General features: G+C 35.3%; 1 protein-coding gene across 6 annotated transcripts in view; it reads left to right on the top strand.

The window, feature by feature from the left end:
• LOC137927414 (la-related protein 1-like) overlaps positions 1-21,281 on the top strand; it is a 90,001-nt gene that overhangs the window by 50,311 nt on the left and 18,409 nt on the right. For 2 of the 6 annotated variants that reach the window (XM_068771221.1, XM_068771220.1), the window contains 5 exons: positions 14,194-14,313; positions 14,975-15,089; positions 15,644-15,760; positions 17,443-17,615; positions 20,704-20,861. In XM_068771221.1, the coding sequence (XP_068627322.1) occupies positions 14,194-14,313; positions 14,975-15,089; positions 15,644-15,760; positions 17,443-17,615; positions 20,704-20,861 (683 nt within the window). Of the gene's footprint in view, positions 1-3,879; positions 4,015-11,028; positions 11,209-13,643; positions 13,833-14,193; positions 14,314-14,974; positions 15,090-15,643; positions 15,761-17,442; positions 17,616-20,703; positions 20,862-21,281 lie in introns of those variants that run through there. The other 4 variants (XM_068771217.1, XM_068771216.1, XM_068771218.1 and 1 more) reach the window with 4 other exon arrangements.

The raw sequence follows: 21,281 nt of genomic DNA, 5'->3' as shown, positions 1-21,281 counted from the left end.
TTGTCGTGTAAATTTAACTTAAGAAAGCGACATTACTTTTCGTTTCTCCTTATATAAAATACTGTATACATATATAAATAATATTAATAAAGTTGTTATTTTAAATTCTAGACATAAAGAAATCAAACACCAAAAACGTCTAATTGTAATTCTTCGACTATTTCATTGAACCTGCTCGGAGCACGTAACAAAAATGTCTTATTTGGATAGTTATTGCAACCATTAGGAATAGAGAGTGGCTTGAGATTTCTCTGCCGAAAAGATGGAACATGTATAAATATAGAACAAACGACCTCGCGACAATCGACTAAACATATGGTTCTGCCAATTCTCTGCACACTACTAGCTATAGATGGTGACGGCTACATCCATTGAGAGAACCACGCAATGTAAATCATGTTTACATTGCAGATCGTAGCAACCGGCGTCGGATGCATCCGATTTTATCTACAGAGCAAGCGTATTTAGGATTCCAAACCTGAGATCCATATCCTTCGATAATCCGTACGAAAGAACAATATAAAGCTTTAATTGTTTGTATCTGCTTAAAGTTGATGAACTAAATGGAATCAAAGCGCATTACTGACTTTAGATACAGTAAAATCTATGTGTTTGACAAATACAAGCCTTCCATCGTGGATTTATTGTATAGTTAGCTCTAAGTGATAATGGCTTATGAGTGTATGATGTAATACAGCACTTGCGACGTTTGAATCAAGTTTTTTGACTTTGCAATAGTTTACTAGACAGTTATATCAGAGGAAAGATGGTCAACATATGCATTGGTGACTACAATTTTCATGTGTAAAGTCATATGGTTTACCGCACACACATTTCGTACAGTCTTACATTTGTCACAAACTTTTAGTAACCACTCTATTTACAAGTTAAGTGTAGTCGAGGTGAATTGATTTATTATAAATGATTACCACGCAATTCCAAGGTGGACTGATAGTAGACGCATAACTCACGAAATGTTTACATTGATGCTTGTTAACGAAACTAATCGAAATAGCCCAGCGAATTGGCATGTTGAAGGAGGCAGTGGTCAGATCACATAATGAACAAATGGCCTTTGGGATTTTAAGGTACTGGAACGGAGGTAGACAGGCGGCCTTTTTAAGTTCGTCGGAAAACGCTTCCTAGTGGTCCAATGGTGGAGGTCTATGTCCAGTAGGGGATGTTTTATGGCTTGAAATTATAATGTCTAAAAGCATAAGTCGATTATGAGTACTCTCCAATATAAATGGTACAGGTGTCTTTGGTCCAAAGCCGACTGCAGACTCTGCTCAAGATTGAAGATCTCCTTCAGAGAAATATCTACTGTATTGGCTTCAGCAGAAGTTCTCATTGCATCTTAAATTTTGTTATTGTAGTTACACACACGCACAATGAAGCAACTGTGAACAGCGCGGGCGAACCGAGTTTGGATCCCGATCCATCTTGGGCTCGCCTGTGGTCAACGCCGCCGCCCTAAGCCTCATACTCACAACATCAACACTACACAGCTTTCGGTTTACTACGTGCGAATGTTATCATACAACTGAAATGCGTCTGTCCAACTTCTGTTTTATTTTTAAGTTCCCGGACCCTTCCGCCCTGTAAACTTAGTTCCGATGAAGCTGTAAAAGCCCCCGGGTTAACAGCAACAACTTCAACTGCAAATAATCTCAACTTACAACTTAATTATAGACGAAACACAAAAAAAAGCCTTAAAATAAATTGTTCAAGACCTACTAAGTTGTTTATACTTTGTGTTACCCGATACTTGTGGCGTCTACTCGTAATATCATTAGTAAACAACTAATTCAAATGAACAATAATCACATCTGACCGTCACTCATTCAGACCTAATGTTTGCAGAGATAACGCGGTACAAATGTTTATGAGCAAGTATGTATTTTCTTTCGATAAGTCGGTATAGAAATGAATAAAGATGCACATGTAATGCACAGAATGAATCGATAAATGTGTTGTTAAGCTTGAAACTTGAGAATGACAGTCCTGTTTCAAAGGCCCCAGTGCCACGGCAATTCATAAGGCATCCGCCCGAGCTATGTGAGCTGGGCTACCTGACAATCTGGTCCTAGTCAAATCGAGCTGATCCTTCCGAGATAGTCCTCAAGCTTCAGTATGAAATAGGTTTAGGTTTTAGTCAATCGAACACGCAAAAATTACAAATGGAAATTGGGCAAAAGTGTATTTTAGTCCAAAAAATATGTCTCTATCAATGTTACAATGAAAATATAATCACATTATCACTAGTTTTGCAGTATATAAAATAGTTAATAAAATTAATTTTTTAAGTCAATCGGTTGTTATAGTTAAGATATTAAGGCAATAAATAAAGTGTTGACTCTGGTATACCTCTTATTTATTTATTGTTTCTATTAGTTTGGCCAATATTTTTAACTGTACGAAAAGAAAATTAATTATGGTATTCTAACCAAAAATTTTGAACCATTTAAAAGGTCATTAATTTATTTCCAAAGACAGGTTTTCATTTAATTTTTTACTCAAAACCGTTACAAGGAGAGCTGGTACAAAATATTTAAGATTTAAAACATATCTTAGACTTTCCTTTTCTTATTTGTGCATTTATAATTATTAAATAACTTTTTTACGGCATTTAAGAGTTTTAAGTTGAACGCAATTTATTTTGAAATTAATCTGTTGACTTTATTTATATGGTTGTTATTTTATAATGTCATTATTGCATTGTTGCATACATTAAATTTTTTAAATTACGGCCGGCACTTATCAGGTCGGCATTATGAGCCGGCGGTAACTTACCTATGTCATTAAAATAATAGACTCGTTCGTCTACTTGAATTTGAATGAACTTATATATTTCGTGAGCCACAGAGTAACGAAACAGCTGTATAAGTGTAAAAATATGATAATACAGATCAGAAATATATCGGCGTCCGTCAGCGCGCGAGATTTCGACATGATGCCGTTCCCTTCAGAAATCCCTTCATGCATGCACGCTCATTAAGGTGACCACGTTTTGTGCAACGCAGACCGCGCCTCCAGTTACAAAGCGCTACATACGCTCCATACTTAACACATATGAGATTCGATATTTGAAATGATGCGTTGGCTTGGTATGGAAAGCGCTTATGTCGGAAAAAGCTTGAGATGCTAATTGGCGGATACTTGTCTTTGTTACAAATACTTAAAATAATTGGGGCCGCCTCCGGACGCATTTGCCCATTAGCAAACAATAGAAATATGATTATATTTATTTCTAGAAAATTATTTTTGTACAGCATAAATTACTTCTACGCTTCTTGTATTTCAAATTTAAAATATATAACTGAGTCTTTGTTCATCATCATGTCATCGATAGGACCTCCGCTGCACAGACCTTCCCCACAGATTTCCAATAGGACGGGTTGGACCGCCTCCATCCAGCCTTTTTGGACGACCTTCAATAAGATCGTCTGTCCACCATGTGGGCAAGCACCGCACTTTCCAGTACGGAACCTTAAGGTCCAAGCGGCCATCTGTTATATACTTTATGGCCTTATGGCCTCCCAACTGCCACTTAAACTAGCCAATACACCGGACTATAGCGGTTAATTACGTTCGCTTGCAGATCTCGATTCTTTTGAAAAAATTTTAATATAGCATGGCTCGTTGAGCGATTACCTTTCCTATTGTATAAAAACTCAATATTATTTTAAAAAAAACAGCAATGTCATTAGGACAATCGAACGCGCGGCAATATTCAAAAAGCATAGACAAGTCGGAGCGAAGTCGGTTCGCGACTGCGCGGTCCGCGCTACGCTCTCTCAAGGTCGCGACTATCTGCTACGCAAATACGACTGTGTTATTATGTCAGTATTATCTCGACGGGTCTGTGAATATAATGGCTGTTATGTTACCCAATTCGGAAAGCGTGTGAGAGATTCGATTTGTTTGCACAGGCGGTGCTTGGTGACGTGGTGATTAAACATTACTGTGCGAGTGATAGAAACGGGAGTGAAGAACTGGACCAGAGCTATCCCGGTATAGTGAGGATTTGTGTGATAAGATAGACAGATTTTAACGTCGAAAGTTATTTTTTATATTTATTTTTATATTGGGCGGCACATAGCAACACTATAAAAATAAACAACACTGCAACGTAGAATTACAAAATGATTTTTTTTAATACAATAATGCCTCCCTTACTGTGAATACACAGAATGACAAGGGAAAAATATGTTTTATTTGTTGAAATAGGTTCGCCGGTATTGGTTTATTTTTCGTCACATAATGTGTGATACACGCCCTATTCAAAAATATAATGATACCTAAGGAACATGCCATTTCAAAATTCGGATTTTACTTCTTAAAATATCGATGTTTTAAACTAAAACTTGAAATAGCCGGGAAATTAAATTAAATAAATAATTTAATATTAACACAGGCACAGAATATGGAGGATTAAAAAAGATTAAAATAGAATAAAAATCATAATCAGATAATCCAAAATTGATTAGCTGTTTTAGCTGATTGGCGAAAAGAACTTATTTCTTTATTTGCTATGAAACGTTATGAGGAAAATAAATAACTAAAAATATAAGATATTTTAATTAGTTCGTACGTTTACTGGCCTGTCCGTAGTCCAATATAAGAAATAATTTAACAAAACGTATTTCAGAGCGATCGTTTTATTTATTCCTAACTTCAAAATCAAAGAAGGCTTTATAAGGAAGCTCAATCTGGATTTAATTATTGGTTTCTATTAAATGAATCTCTTGTGATATTCCTCTTGTGACGGACCCGCTTTTATAAGCTATATCTGTACAAGTACTTTCCAAGATAAGGCCTCCATTTCTACTATGGACTCCGTTTAGAATATTTAACAGCGTAGTCTTAATGATTGTTAACAATTGTGAACCAAATACTTGCTTCCATCTAAAAGGCGTAAGCATTCACATAATATCGATTTATTATTTACCCTTGCAACTTACGGACATTTTGAACGCAGCGTTGTTATGAACGCATCGCACGCTCCCCCAAAAATGTTGCAAATCCCCTACCATTTGCTTCAGAGTTTGTGACGTTTTTAAATAATTTCTCGAATATGTTCTTTTGTTCGTCTTTCGTTATATACATGAAGATTGTTTTTTGTAATAAATTTGTCTTAATGTTTTATGTATCTTCGTTTTTAAAAACTATTACGTACGTGTTTGAATTTTATGATAACTAAAATAAATCAAAAAATTTTCTAAAATGAACAAAGACGCAGACGGAAACTAGAAAGTCATACTTTATATATAGATTATATTACAAAATTATTTTCGTGTTAAAATCGCGCAAGTAAACTAATATTCAGTAATAATTTGTTTACACCCACTGAAAATTGATTTGGTGTAAAGTTTCAAAAGAAATATGGGAAAATAAATTCATACAGAGCTGCGGCCAGTTATTGGTTAAATCTTTAACTGAACCCAATCGTCCTCTGTACATTTTTACCATTTATTTCATTTATTAAGGTCTTACGCATGTAGGATAATTCATATTGACCACTTGTATACGTCAAAAGAAAAAGTTAACTTCACCCTAAAACTGAACTTTGGAAAACGTCACAACGCTAACGTAAGCAAATTAGCTTAGCTGTTACTATGTACAAAATATATAAAGGATAAAACTAAGTAAGTGTAAGAATAAGAACAAACTCGTGCGCTGACAAGTCATATTGTGTTAACTGGATCAGTGTAACACGGGCAATCATATACAGCCTTCATATACGTAAGCGTTGTTTATGGTTTTATTATGTTTCTTAACTAAAAACCGGCTCTTTGATTGTGGCAGCCAGCTAGCTTTGCTTCGACAATAAGCTTTATTCTGTCTCACGACTCACGACCGCTATACACAAAAAGACCTATCTTACTTACCAACATATAAATAAGTCTGTACGCTGTTGCTTCCAACGTCACCGATAGATGGCGCTAGTAGTTGATTGTCTCACTTTTGAGGAGGGTAGTCTGATAAAAGGGCACTGTTAGCTTTAGCCGGGTACCAAATTGTAGAGGGCGCCCTCCTGATACCGAGACGCGTGAATCTTCGATGCGACGACATTAAAATAAACTACGCATAAAAAAAGTCGCAACCAACCGGCATCATCGGAAATGTGAACGGCTCGTATATCCCAGGGGACGAAAACCCCGATCATTTGATATAAGATGCGTAGATGTAGTTACTTTCTACATTTTTCCCAGCGCTGATGATTTTAGAAGTGGCGGTAATGTTAGTCAGGTAAAGCCAAGCAAACTTTGCTTTAGGTAAGACCTATGCTTTGCAGTGGTTGTCTATGGGCTGAAATAACTACGAATTTACAAAATTTCAGCAGCTTCCGATCGGTCGTATTAGAAATCCTCAATCAGAACTACAGTTCCACACGGATCACTTAGATGTCGTATATATTTCATATATCGTCTGTCCGTACCTTACAGGTATTAATTCTCCCAAACAATGTGCGGAATTATAATGATCACAACGCAAACTCCTCTGGTCTCGATGTCTTTGAGACATCGCTAATTTGCATATATATGTATGTGTGTATATATATATACCTATATAAAATTAAGTCTTAATCTTCTAATATTGCTGTTGTGTGTCGCCTATTTGTTTTGTGATATTTTGAATGTTGTACACATTTTGAATGAGCAGTTAAATCAGTAAGTTTTTGGTTTGGTGTACTTTTCTAAGTGCATACAATAAATGATGAATACATCGCCACAATGACCCCATCAGATCATCGGTATCAACAAATATACAGATAATAAAGAAAAATAACCAATGATAAATGTATTATTACTTGACTGTGCACGTATGAATGTGACCACTAACAGTTGGCAGTGTCTACATCCTGAACTAAAGTATTTTTATGGTATTTTAATTTTAATTATCCGTGTGAGCTTGTTTAGTGGCTGCGTTAGTTAGGTCACCTAGTTTTTGACTAAATGGAAACGTATATGTTGCACAGTTATAATGCGTTCGCCACAACGTACTGCCCCAAGTATAAATATTACTTTGCTAATATTTTATTCTTTATTTATTTTTAACAACAGTACTTGAAAATAAATAGTAAAGCAATGAAGTATATACACAGTTAAAGCATTAGCTTGACCTCTAAAATAGGATAATGTATGTGTATGTATACATGTGTATATATGTGTGTGATGAAATTTAAATTTATTATTACATGTAGGTTATTATTCTTTTTAAAACACTATAATGCCATGAGTCATGATGTAGATGCTTGGACTGTCGGGGAGATAAATAGAAGACGACTGTAATGTACGCTGTGAAAAATTAAATAAAAGATTGCATTCGACCTGTTTCTTTATCGTCTGACTTATACACACACCAATATATATATATATATATATATATATATATATATATATATATTGGTGTGGTGTATGTGGTGTATGGTGGCCTCTAAAGTATTTACACCTTTACCAAGTCAACACTGTATGGGTACAAAATAGGTGTCTTAAAAGTACTAAACCAAAATATAGCCTTAGATTGCATTAATGTAGACGTGAAAAGGATTTGTTTTTAAAGTCGCATTCGACTAGCTTAGTTGTGGCATATTGCGCCATATTGTGTAAGGTTTAGATTTAAGGTCAGACTGCTGTAAGGGCCACAGGCAATGCTCGACTATCGAGCGTCTAAGACTTGTGCTTGCAAATTTTTTCATGTAAAAGTTATTGTATATTTCAAATCAGATTTTGTATCATTTTGTACCATGATTATAAACGAGGAAAGACCCGTTGGCTAAAAAGACAGCAGGCAGGTCACATAGCGTGTGTAACACATGGATTTAGGGGCTTTAATGTTTCACTCCACACCAAAGTGAACATATGACCTTTTTTAAGGTCTATTCGAGACACTACGTTCAGAGACCGCTACCAAACTGTCCTATTATTAAATTTATGTCCAATAACGTCCTTTGGTTGAAATGATGTCGATAAAGGCGTTACAAAGATATTGTAATCATATTTAACTTATTTTGGTAGATAATCGTGGTTTCGTCATCATTATGTCAGCTGATGACAGCACTGCAAGCCGTTTTCAAAGATCGCCGCTTTGATAATTGTTTATTAACAGTTTAAGTCCCAAGCAGCGCGATGATTGGGACTCAAACTCTTCAGATTTTATGTTGAGAAAGCCCAGCACATTTGGAGCACTGCGGACACCTGACGGTTCGTTACGGATTGTCGTTTTTCAAGCGCATCACACAGCTCTTTTTAGAGTAAATATTACATATCACAATAGGTAGAATCTTACTTTAAAAAAACAATAATTAATAAACAGGTCGATAACGCTCTGTAATATATTTTCTATTGGCCAATTACTTTCAACAGTACGAAGTCTGATGTGACAGCGAAGTGTGAGATACTCGATGACGATTCGCAACAAGCAGCTCGGCGTCGGGTATTATCGCAGAGAGCGCTTATCGCGTTTATCGCACTCGCTGCGGCCGCTGTGTGTTTACTTGCGGTGCATGTTTGTTGCATTTATTGTTCGGCGTGCGTCTACGTGGCGGTTTCCACGCATGAATGAAATAAAAATTAAATCGTAAATTGAATTTTATTCGCCGTTACGAAACAGTAATCGGGTTGGCGTGAATCGAATTATCGCTTCGCCTATCGACTCTGCCTTGTAACGCTTAAATTGCTTCTAATTAAATACTCAAGAGTTTATTTTGCCGCAACTCGATTGATTAGGTTGTTATGGGGTAATGGTGTTATTTATATCATCATCGTTTCAGCTGTGGGACCTGCGCTCCCGGAGACGGTGCCCCATACATTTCTAACAGGACCGATTGGATGCAGTATGCATCCAGCGTCTTCTGACAAACTTTACGAAGTGGACCTTTTACGCTGTATTTATCAATCCGTGGTTTTAAAAATATAATCGTAAGTTTACGAATATTATCCATCATCAAGGCATCTATAGGATGTCAATTGTAGGATATAAGCTTCTTTGGATCGGCTTGGAGCAGCCTGCATCCACCGTCCTCCAATATCTTACGTTGCGCTTGCCCGTCACTGGTCTCCACTCCAGAACCTCAAGGCCCCAGCGGCTAGTAGTTCTGCAAGTTCCGTGGTCTGCCCATTAATCAACTTACCAATTCGCTGGGTAACGATGATTACTTACGCTCGTTTGGTAAATTTTGAAAGTGGTCTATGATAGAAAAAGTCTGACAATCTCTGGTCTAAATTCTACAGTCTGTTGTTATTATTGTACTTGAAATGCAATTCAAACCCAGATGTACCGCGATTTAGGATTAAACAATAACTTGACATAGTTCAGTAGAAAAAAGTATGAGTAAATCAAATCAGTAAGTAGCGGAGTCGCTGAATGCAGGCATCGTAAGACCGGGCGCGTATCTTAAAACATAATTTTACGTGGCGCAGGTTACAGGCCCCCGCAAACTACTATTTTACTGGAATGAGAGGCAGCAGAGCTCTTGGATCTCTTCGCCTGATGTTCATAAGCGTCTATGCAAAAGGGCCCTCACGAGGGTATCTACTCTTGGGCTGTCTCTCGTCGATAATATTCGCTTAGTATTCCGACACAAGGAGCTACCGTATAAGGAACGAAACACGAATTAGGTCGGGAGCTATTTCCTGAATAAAATCATTTCTACCGCTTTGGGAAAGCTTTAGCGCTGGGAGAAGTGGCGGAAGAAACTTCAGCAATGCTTCCACGTAGACTGATCGAGGGTTGGCGAATCTTGTAACGTACAAGCCTCGATTCCGACGGGACCGTTTGGTTGTCGAATGGTGACGAGTTGCATATGCCTTGTAGGCGGCTATCGGATGACGTTGATTTATTGATTCAAAAGTTAAGTTTAAGTTTAGAAGCCTATATACAAAAACGATGAAATTAAACGATTTCTTGCAAAAATAAGTGCTCGACTTAACTACTGTATTATCGTTTCATTATTATCTACGGCAAACATATTTCTTGTCTGATTACATCCATACATGTCTTTTCAAGGGTTTGATTAGTGTTAAATGTTTGTCAGTTATTTCTTCTGAATGTACGAGAAAACAAGGTCTTGTTTTACCAATATTCTCCCATTTTTTCATCCTGGAAGCCTTTAAGAGAGCAGAATTGATCGAGCCGTTCTCGTGTTGTGCACTAAGCAACAATTTTGGTTAATTTTTAATTCACGCCGTCCTATTTAATGCTAAAAAATATTAATAATACATTTTTCATTAAGCTTATATCCAACATTCCGTGCCATTCTCTTTTGTACGAATAAATTTACTATTCCGTACGTAAATACGTGTACAAATGTAAAAAAAAACATACGATGTCAGACGAGACATATTTTTCTTAAAGAAACCTTGGATTTTCTTTCATTTGGTATGAAAGTGAAAGACGCAATGAAATATCAGTCTATTTTATATGATTACATATATTAAATGTGAATTATTACACTCGAAGGCCAAATCACGTTCGCGAATCGCACGTGAAACTCGACCTTGGTAGTGGTTACGAGCGAGCGAGAGAGGTGATAATAGTGTGACAATTACTATGTACTTCGAACTGGGATATTTTAACTGTAGATATAATATTAATTTTTGTATTCTTTTAGTTATTCGTTTAGATTCTTAATAGTCAATTGATTCTGTTTTTCTATTTATTGTATCATAATAAATAAAACGTACTAGTGGGTTATAGATATCATCAAGATAATTTATAGAATAGAATGTTTTAAAACATGTTTAATTATTAAGCCTTTATTTATTATCACTAATTTTATATATTTTAAATTTTTCTCGGTTTAGTAAGTTATTTAATACACAAGATTTTAAGAGCAAATGCATAATATCGTAAGAATTTCTTTTTATTATTAAAAATAGTTCGTATAATGGGACAGTCTCGTGAAATGTAAATTGATGGTGCCACTAGTACAAGTCGAAACGTGTGAACCACGCGTCGACGGACGCATGCGCTCGGTTTTGAGGTTATATCCCTTGCGGTGTTGAATGTAGTGTTTCTTTAAACCTAAATACGCCTGGAAACTAGACGCGGCCAGTGCTGTTACAGTGCACTACTGTGTTTTGACGTCCACTAGGACCGATGTTAGTGGTGCTATGTTTGGTGAACGTTTGACCTTGGAACGGGGGACATTAGAGTTTTATATGTCTAACTGCGCATGAAGACTTCGTAACACATTTTTATTAAGTATATTGTTATTTACATTTAATTTATGGTCTTATTATTTCATACTTATAATTCTTTATTATACAAACGTTTTACACATGCTTATTCTCGGTTCAATTTTTTTTAAATCTTTTGCACCGCCTCCCTGCCGTATAGAATAAAACAATTAATTTCGAGTAAATCTTATTTATTGTTTAAAAACATAATGTCTTTAGAAATATAATTATACGAATTGTTTATTGACTATTTTTCCAATAAGAATTATTCAGGTTTATAGGCAATTTTTTAATACTTTCGAAGTCCCCTTTTTGTGGCACCGTATGTTCAGGCGTGCCCGTGTTGTTTATGTATAATTCCTAATTTTCACATTTAATCGAAGTAAAAAACGGTTGTTTTAAATACAGTTCATGCATAGCAAAAATGATTTTATATAATGTGTCAATAATGATTGATAGCTATTAAATGACGTAATGATAGGTTTATTTTTAATCCGGCGATTGGACAAAAGTGAAAACGACCACGCCACGACGCTTTATCATCGTTGCATGTGTTAACACACGTTTTTATACATAAATAGCTTTTTTTAATTATTTATCGAGTTTTTTCTAATTGTTTCAGAACGCATCGCTTTTAGTATATTATTATTTAAAAAAGTCAAGTAGTTTTCCATAATGCTGTAAAACTAGGCAATACAAGATGATATCGTTATAGGTGTAAAAGCTAGGAGTGAATTTATAGTTCATTTATCATGAAAACTATAAAATATGTTAGTTATTAGTATATTTCTTCTGTTGGAATGTGAGAGGCTCTTAACTTCAGGTAGTACAGTCTGTAGGGACAATGTAAACAATAATTAATTTTAACATGCAGTAATACGATTTTGAAAATGCTTTTTGTTGTTATATTATCCTTTTTGTTTATTATTTATGAAACTATGTATTTTTGGATGTGACGTACAGTATTGCACATTGACAGTTAATGAGCTATACATTCACAATTTTAAAGTTTATTTATCTATAAACAATCTACCTGTGTTTTCTATTTTTGATTTTTAAGTAATTTTCGTTTTTTTTTTTGTTCAAAATCTCGTTCTTTAATCGTGTCCTATTCGATCAAGTCCGCATTCGTCTTGAAGCGAACCGGTCGAGACCGCTTCCGCGTGTAAAATGTCACCTGTATTTGCATTAAATTAATATATAACATTAATGGTTCGATATCTCATCGGTCATCGTGTTTGTGCCGACACGGAGATATCGTATGTCAGCTGTATGACGCTCACTCTAAGGCATAGACATAGTCTCCCGCATCCAGCTATTAATCGCGACCTTGACTATGTCGTCGTTCTGCGTAGTGGGGGGAGGGGGTGTCTTCCCCCGCCGTGTCTGCCGGCTCTTTCGTAGGATCGCGTGTTTGGTGAAATTGTCAACGTAAACGTTTAGTTTTTTCAGTTCTACCTAAATCTCAAATTTTGGTCATATGGTACATCGTCATTGCGGGAACCCCCTAAGTGCATTAGAATTTTATAAATGTCAGCTGGGAATGTTATTATTTAATATCTTAGTATATTGGCAAATAGCCGACATAATTTGAAAACGTTGAATTGTTAGTTTCAAAATTTCGAACGTTCCCTTTGCGAATAACAAGAATGTTCCCCTAAAGAGGTTCCCCTATACAGAGGGGGCGACCGCCCCGGCATCGAAGGGCAGAGTCATTTTGTGCGGAATTATTAAATATCCTCTGTAGTGTTTTAGAAGCACAAGTATTGCTTTAATAAGGCTAACTTGTCTATTTTATTCAAGTCTTACTAAGTTAGCGCAAGTTAAGTTTTTTTTAATAAGATTTTTCACTTTATATCACATATGGTGATGAGTTTTGTACGTTAGCAATACCAACAGCCTAATTTGTAATTAGAATCAAAATTAACTCCACTATTATAACATGTCTCGCTGCCTTAAGACAAAGGTCTATGACCAATTTGTGTTATCAGCAATGACTTTGCTTATAGTTGCTAGACGTACTATTGAGATGGTTATCTTCGGAGTTTCTCTACGAGATCGAATCAGCAAATGAGGAGATTCGTAGACGTATGAAAGTAGGCTAAGCGGATTGGCAACTTGAAATGCAGTGGGCAGGCTACACGGAGCCTCAGAGTTCTGGAGTGCAGACTACGGATCGGCAAGCGCGGCCTTAGACTTCCACCCGTAAATAGCACAGACGACCTTGTTAAGGTCATCGGTAGACTCGGGGATTGCATCCAGTTTCCGAACGGTCCAACAGCGGACGTCCTGTTGATGATACTATGATGATGATGATACGGGAGTTAATTGCAAGTGTCTTGGGTTAACTGGTAGGGAATACCTATAAGGCGTAAATAGTTACCAAATAAGTAGGCGATCTGAAAAAAAGTAACATTCAACCAAGTGTCATACATAACATAGTATATTCAAATTCTATAGGTACTATACAATTGATGTAATTAAAGCAACAGCAAAATGGACTGAGCTTAATGACAGAAGTGCAGTGATGCGTCGCTAAGTGATCAAGTGCAAAGTGAATTAAGTGTTTCGAGCATGACCGCCGGAGTAGCAGCGCGCAGGAAGTCTAGATCTAGACGCAGCTGGGCCAAGATCGAGCATGAAGCGCAGGTGTATATTCACAACATATGATACAATATTCTAGAGCATAAGTTACCGAAGTTATTTCGGTGGAGCTCTCGGTGTCCACGGAAGACAATAAGTGTCCATGTCAGCTTGACACAAAAATGTATCTGTTTGTGATAATAGAAAACTAAAATATTGACTTGACTTCACCCATCAATGTAGATATAATAACATACTTTAAAAAGTAACCTTAGATATTTATCATATTTAGTACAGTACAATAGAGTTTTAAGAATAAACAGTGAGTCCAGCTTAATTTTCAAAGTGCTCTATGAGAAAAAAGTCTGGTAACCTCTACTATATCGACTTTATCAGTATGATTGAATTGGTGTTTTTTTGTCCTCAGGCGTCGGATTTCACGGACATAGGCGACTGGCCAACACTAGGCGCTGCCACCGGCGGTGCCCGCTGCCACTCCACGCCACCGCCTCATGACGCAGATTCATCTCATCATAATGGCAATGCGGTAAGTTTATCCACTATTTATGCATTTTTATATATATTTATCACTGATGATATTATATCAGATCTAGGAACTTGTATAGCAAATGTAAGCTATAATAAGTGACTTACAAATATCAGATGATAATTATTGATAGAAAAAGACCGTCATCATCTTAACCTGGGACGTCCGTCCACATTATAGTTACACCTTAGCCACGCTTGCTAATCTGTGGTCTACATCCTGCATTTGCTCTGTATTATAGTACTGTCTTATATAGTTGCAGCTGTGTTAGTGCAAATACAATTGGATATATTAAAAAAAATATAAATCTTCTTGAGGTAAATAAAAACAGTTATCAAGTAGCTCTTGTATCAGGTCCCAGTTGCTCGAAGTAAGTCAGTTCAGTCATGCTGATCAAACTGCCAGCTTTAATTACAAGTGACAATAGGCAGAAGAAGAGTAGGAAGAAGCGTTATATATTTATTAATTAAAGCACAAGTTAGAGTAGTACAAGTTAAAGCTTTATATTTTATTAAGTTAGTAGTATTAATGAGCCCATGCCTATACAATAACCAATACTGGAACCAGAGTACTGCAATAAGTGTGATAATGTAGTAAGTTGAATAGTTATTACATTCTACTTCTGTAAGAAGATATAAATAGCATCATCTAAATGTTTCAGGATCAGGATCGGAAGCCGCTGGAGGAGCATCAAGGCAGGTCGGAGAAGTTGGAGCTTGTTCAGCATAATCACCATGGACACAATGAGAAGCACATTGATAAGAACAAAGCTGCAGGTAGAATGCTGCTTTTCACTAATACCCATGGACGGTCTGTCTTGGGTATACTGATACAAAAGTTATTACTAAAATATTTGCATTATGGCATTCTTTTTCTTCATTCAATCTTTATTTAAGAAAATAAACAATTATGTAATAGGAATTAAACCAATAACAGTATATAAACTTAACAATTATTTGCCACCATTAGGTGACAAATAATATTTAAAAAAATGTGTTTATGTAAAATCCAATAAATTCTAGTAAGTTGACTGACAATCTTAACAAGGTCATCTGTCCACTTTGCAAGTGGATTTCCTTCACTGAGCTTGCTGATCTGTGGTCTCCACTCTGGAACTTAAAGACCCTAGATCTCATCTGTTCGTCATGTGATATGGACACTGTCTTTTCGAATTTGCAATTTGCGGAATTATTTTGGTTACTTATGTTTGTCTATGAGTTTCCTTATTTTGGATTGATATTGAATGAACTCTATAAATTTGCACTTCAATATTGTAATAACTCTGTTTTCATCTTATAATTTATCAATGATTATATATTTATAACTCCAGGTGCCAGCAAAGGTGGAAGCAAATCTGGCAAACACAAATGGGTGCCTCTCGACATTGATGTCAAAGCTGCCAGGCCAGGAAAACATGGACCTCCACATGCACCTAGACAGGACAACGGTCAGTGTTTATAATTTATTTATATATTTTATATAGGCAACCGACAACCGACAGCAAAACATGAGTTTACACTAGTTTCTTATAATATAGTACATAATTAAATATTTGCTTATTGTATATGTACAAGGGCCATAAGCATTTTATAACTGAAAGCATTGCCGGTGTCCAAAAATGTCCTAACTCATATATCTATGCATTAAATTGATCACAAGGGTACCACATTCTCGCAGTCTGTCTGGTGGTGTAGGCTGAGTTTGGTATTGTGCAGGGAGACTAAGAACTTTTGTTATTTAAAGACATTGGTCATTATGAAGAAAGACTACATTTATATTCCCCAGTATAAAAAGGGATGTGAACTTTCAATTTAAAATTTTGTTGACATAATAAGTATGGAATAATTAATAAATTGATTCAGGAAAGTTTCATTCATAGGCATTTTATCCCGTAATTTAGGCCTTATTTCTCTTATACATAGAGATCATGAGTTACGCATTACGGGTATAGCGAAAGATTCAAGTAATTTCGACTGTGTTTCTTAACACTGCAATTACTGGAAACGACAGGAAAATTACTGCAAAAAGTACATCACAGATACATCACTCATTGTTCAATGTCTGTAATTAGAAAGGTTGATTATAAAATTGTTGAATACCTCCGATTTCATAATAAAAGTTAAAATAATATAGGTGTTTGTTATTTATTAATATTTAGAAATTATCTTAACATGAGTACATAATTACAATACGGGATGGATTACATAACTTATTGATGTAAAGTTAAGTATACCAATATTCGGATAACTGCCAAGAATTGAGAAGAGCAGGTGAAAGTAACTAAAATCGTTTCAAAAAAGCTTTTAAGATTACATATTTATTATTTTATACCTTTACCTTTTCCATACTATGGTTGTCTATGAGAAATTGGCTTGTGTGATAAGACCGCTCATTGTAGTCTTATGTTTATTATTATGTAACTTTAAATGTATCCTATTATGTAAAATAAAGAATATTAAAAATATATGTAAAATCAATCAATATTTAATTACAATTGAACTATCCTGGAGTCAAATGAAGATATCATTACCAAGGTGTGCTATCTCCTATGAAGTGATTTTTAGTATAGTAATCCTTATAATTTCACGGATTAGTCTTAGGTATATATACAATTATGAACAATTACAAACAAAGACTTGAATATATTTTGAATAATGTTCTTTTGGAGAACTTTATAATGCTTGTACTAATGCATTAAGTATCAATTAAAAGCTGAGAAAATTGATCATGTGAACACAGATTTCTAATTGATTATGATTTAATATCAAGGAGCGTGGCTATTTTAGTAAGTAAATAAATATCAGAATTTCAATCTACCGATTAATACACCTTTTTTCCCATTCTACCCCCTTTTCAATCTAGATTTCAAAGGCTTCCTTCAACTGCTTTTATTTACTACTTACTTTTTGATACCACCATCTCTTTACTATCATTATCATATCTTAAGTTCATAATCATCATATTTCAGCCGTAGAATGTCTTTAGCTGAATGTTAGCCTTCCCTTTAAATTTTCCATAGGTCTAGTTGGAAGTCTTCACTCCAGAACCTTAAGGCCTTAGCAGCCATTAGGTCTATGTGACCTGCCCATTGACATTAGAGATAATAAACACAAGGTAATTAATTTTCAGACACGGTGTCGCTGAACGGTGAGGATGCACGGGGTCGCCTTGGTAATAGAGGACGTGGTGCTACCAGAGGTCGTGGAGGGCGCAGGACCGCACCACGCCCGGCATCCGCTCTTCCTCTGCAGCCCCACCATCCCTTATATCATCACGACTTTGCTCACCATGATTTGCCACAGGTAAGGTGAAAGGTTCTTCAGTGCTTTGAGATGAAAGTATACAGCCAATATGTGTTGCCAGTGATATCTTATGGCACTGAAACATGGTCTTCTTGGGCCTCATTGATAAGGTCACAGTCGCTCAACGAGCCATGGAAAGTGCTATGTTCGAGATTCCTCTATGACGTCGAATCAGATTGATGAGATACATAGACAAAGTAAAGCTGGACATATGAACTTATCAAGGTCGTTGAAAAGTGGACGCACGCCGTTTCCAACCCGGTTTTTTGGAAATCCCTGGAGGAGGTCTATGTGCTGCTATAGACATCCTAAAGATAAAATTGTTATGATGTCCAAAACCACTACCTTTTCTCCATTTTTCACAGGCCTTTGATATGTTAACATCTGTTATAAACTAAAATTGAAAGAAGTTGAGCTAAATTATAATATTAATTTGGTGATAAGTCTTCTTTAAAGGACTTGATGTGCAGGCAGTGACTGTTCTGTCAAATATAGATGAGGTTGCTGGCTTCATTCAACACAAGGGAATGTAATAATAATGTTGGATATTCTTGAAAATCGAATCCAGGACCTTGTAACTAAATATTTATATGTATAACATTTACAAGTTTGTTTTAAATCAAAATTTAAAAAATCAGATCAACTTTTGGCTTAAGTAATTTAAAAAAATATGTATTTTCATGTAAAGCAGCCAGTTAGTGTTGTATCAAGAAAAAAATAAAAGATAGTCAAAATAATATAAATAAATGAAATAGTTCCAACAGTGTAATTACTCAGACATAAATTTTTTTCCATTACATTTTGAACAATTTTGTATTTAATAATATTTTGAAGGTATCGGGTATGTTTCACATTTTAAAAACATGGAGGGTTATTCTAAACATTGTCTGGTATATGTCCCAACATTGGGGACAGTAAAAATAATAATATAAATGCCTTCTTTAATGTGATACCATGTGAAACAAACCTAAATCCATTACTTTGACGGGCTATTAAGAACTGCCGATGGTATACAAATTCTTCTCATACAAGAAGAGTTTGTTATACCGACAAGCCCAAAGTCCCAACAAAACTCCTGATCCGCTTTATCGGACCCCATTTGGTTCATATTTTGAGTACCATGGTTTTGGGTTTTCTATACATAAACATCATGGTTTTGGTTACAAACATTCATATGTATTTCTATCTATATACTAAGTAATATCTAAGTTATAAGGGAAATATGTATACTATCACTATTGTTGCATAGCATGGTGCAAGAGATATCCATCTATCTAATAACTCATCACAGCATCTCTAGAAACATTATAATTAGAGACTCAAAATTTTGTTCATATGTATTTTACTTTGTCTGAGAAGAAATCGGCTTACTATTCAATTTCGAAAATATAATCGCATTTATTACAAAAAACCCATATTTGTAAATGATAGGCTCTTACACGTATAAGACTTGGCCAGAATATTTCGTTGAGAATGTTAAAATACAGTGATAAATTTTATGAAATTACACTCTTAAACGCTGACTGCCCAAAAATTACAATAAATGCTAGGCAAAATATAAATTTATTATTCAAGTGTAAATATATTACATATCTTATATCTGACATCAAGTTATAACATGGACTATAGGTGTCCAAGTTAAGAGTTACCCCTTTACATTCTACATTGCCGATAACTATTAGCTCCTTAAGATTTTATGAGCTCTTTCATGCAATGTGGCTAAAGTAGGTTTTAGGAATAGGCATATATTATTTAAAATTTATTTTAAATCGATATAATTACAATGAAAAAAAAAATTCTCAGATAAAGCATTATGATATTCTATAGAATTCAAAAAACATTAATTTTATAAGAGAATAAAACAAATTCCATGAAGTATAGATTGTTATTATTCGAATTATCTTATATATATTTTTTCACATAACATTTTTTTTGGCAATATGTATTTAGATATATATGTGTATAATTGTATATATGCTTTAATATGGTGCTCAAAATAATTCAAAATTCCATATATCATTTGGTTGCTATCAATTATGGGGCAATACTAACCATTATTTGATATTTTACAATGGTGTTGTGTGTTATGTTAGTGACATTCATTATCACGCATGCCTGCATTATGTGCCTCCGGTAGTATTAAGCAGGATTCTATAGAATTCTATTATACTGGATTATATAGAGGACTATGTAATAGATAGTGAATACAAGATATATGTGTCGAGTATATTATTTACTGATATAGATGGAATAAATGGGGTTCGGTAATATTCATTTTTTATACCAAAATCCTTTACAAATGTTCATAATTTTAGATGTTTTTATAGGATTTAGGAGACCAGCATGTACATTAAAGTACATTAGATTATTAAGGTAGCAAGACTTAAGTTTATGTTATGAAAACACATGTTAAAATTAATTTTGGTTATGTTATTAACTTTAATAGAATAATTTAAAAAATGTTTTAAAGTAACGCATTTGCGGCAAAAATTAATTAATCTTCAATTTCTGTGACATAGAATCGTTTTTAATGGCAAATTATTATTTTTAAAGCCAAAAAAGAACGTTAAAAACTAATGTTTTTAAAACTCAATGTCAACTCAATTATTACTGAATATTTTTTTTTAATTCAAAGGACCTCAGGAGGCATTTTACTTAATGTTAGAAATAAAACAGGGACATGCAAAGTAAATATAATTGGTTATCAGGCAGGAATATACTGGATATAGGCATATAGGCGGCTGGATACAGCATACCATCCCCAATAGGCATAATTTGGAATGAAGATTCCATAAAGAGCGCAGAACTATTAGCCGCTGGGGTCTTGAGGTTTTGGAATGGAGACCGCTGCTCGACTTCACAATGTAAGAGCTCCACCCTAATGATGGCTAAACATGCTTGTTAAGGTCATCTGAAGGTCCTGCATGCGTGTCACTTTTAATCAGTTCCATGTCTATACCAGTGACTGTTAAGTGAATGGTTGAAGTTGTAAATAGAGTTAGCTTAGCAACCATATTAGACACCGGAGGCACGTAGCCAGTAGCACCTCGTAGCACCTCGTAGCACCTCCTCCCCTTTCCCGGGCCAGTTGCGCGTAGCTCAAGCGGGCGGGATACAGGGCCTGATGCTGCACTATGGAGCGCTCCACGTTGCGCCGCTCGCGCAGGCCTTCTACTACAACGCCGCGCCCACGTACGGATTGGGTCTCGACCACGCCACACTCAAGGACCTCATAAAGAAACAGATGTGAGTATATAACACAACAATTTTTTTTTGGTGATAACATGATGTAATTTTCTTAGACATCAATAAGTGAGTTTATTCCATAATAAATTTTAAATGAAGATTAATGTCTTCAGACATTTTTTGGGTGGGTAATTGTGAGCACTGTGTAGGCATATTACCTTATTTTATTTTATTTCTATAGACTAAATGTTTTCAAACAATAAAAAATAATTTGTTTCGACTTTTTTCACAAAGCACAGTGAGGCTGGGGAGAGGGTAAAAAATTGTGGACTTTCGAAAATAAGCGTGTCTATTAACCCACTTGCATCATAAGCGTACATATGCAGATTAATTTTTGGAGCCACTGTCACTAGTCACGTAAAATTGACAATGTAACCTTATATTTAAAAAATAATACCACACTTCTTAAAAGTACGAGGT

The sequence above is a fragment of the Battus philenor genome, unplaced genomic scaffold (assembly GCF_028537555.1).
Source record: "Battus philenor isolate CCGP_79_NKW_IND1 unplaced genomic scaffold, ilBatPhil1.0.hap1 SCAF_30, whole genome shotgun sequence".
In the NCBI taxonomy this organism is placed as follows: domain Eukaryota; kingdom Metazoa; phylum Arthropoda; class Insecta; order Lepidoptera; family Papilionidae; genus Battus; species Battus philenor.
This window is presented reverse-complemented; position numbering and strand designations above follow the sequence as displayed.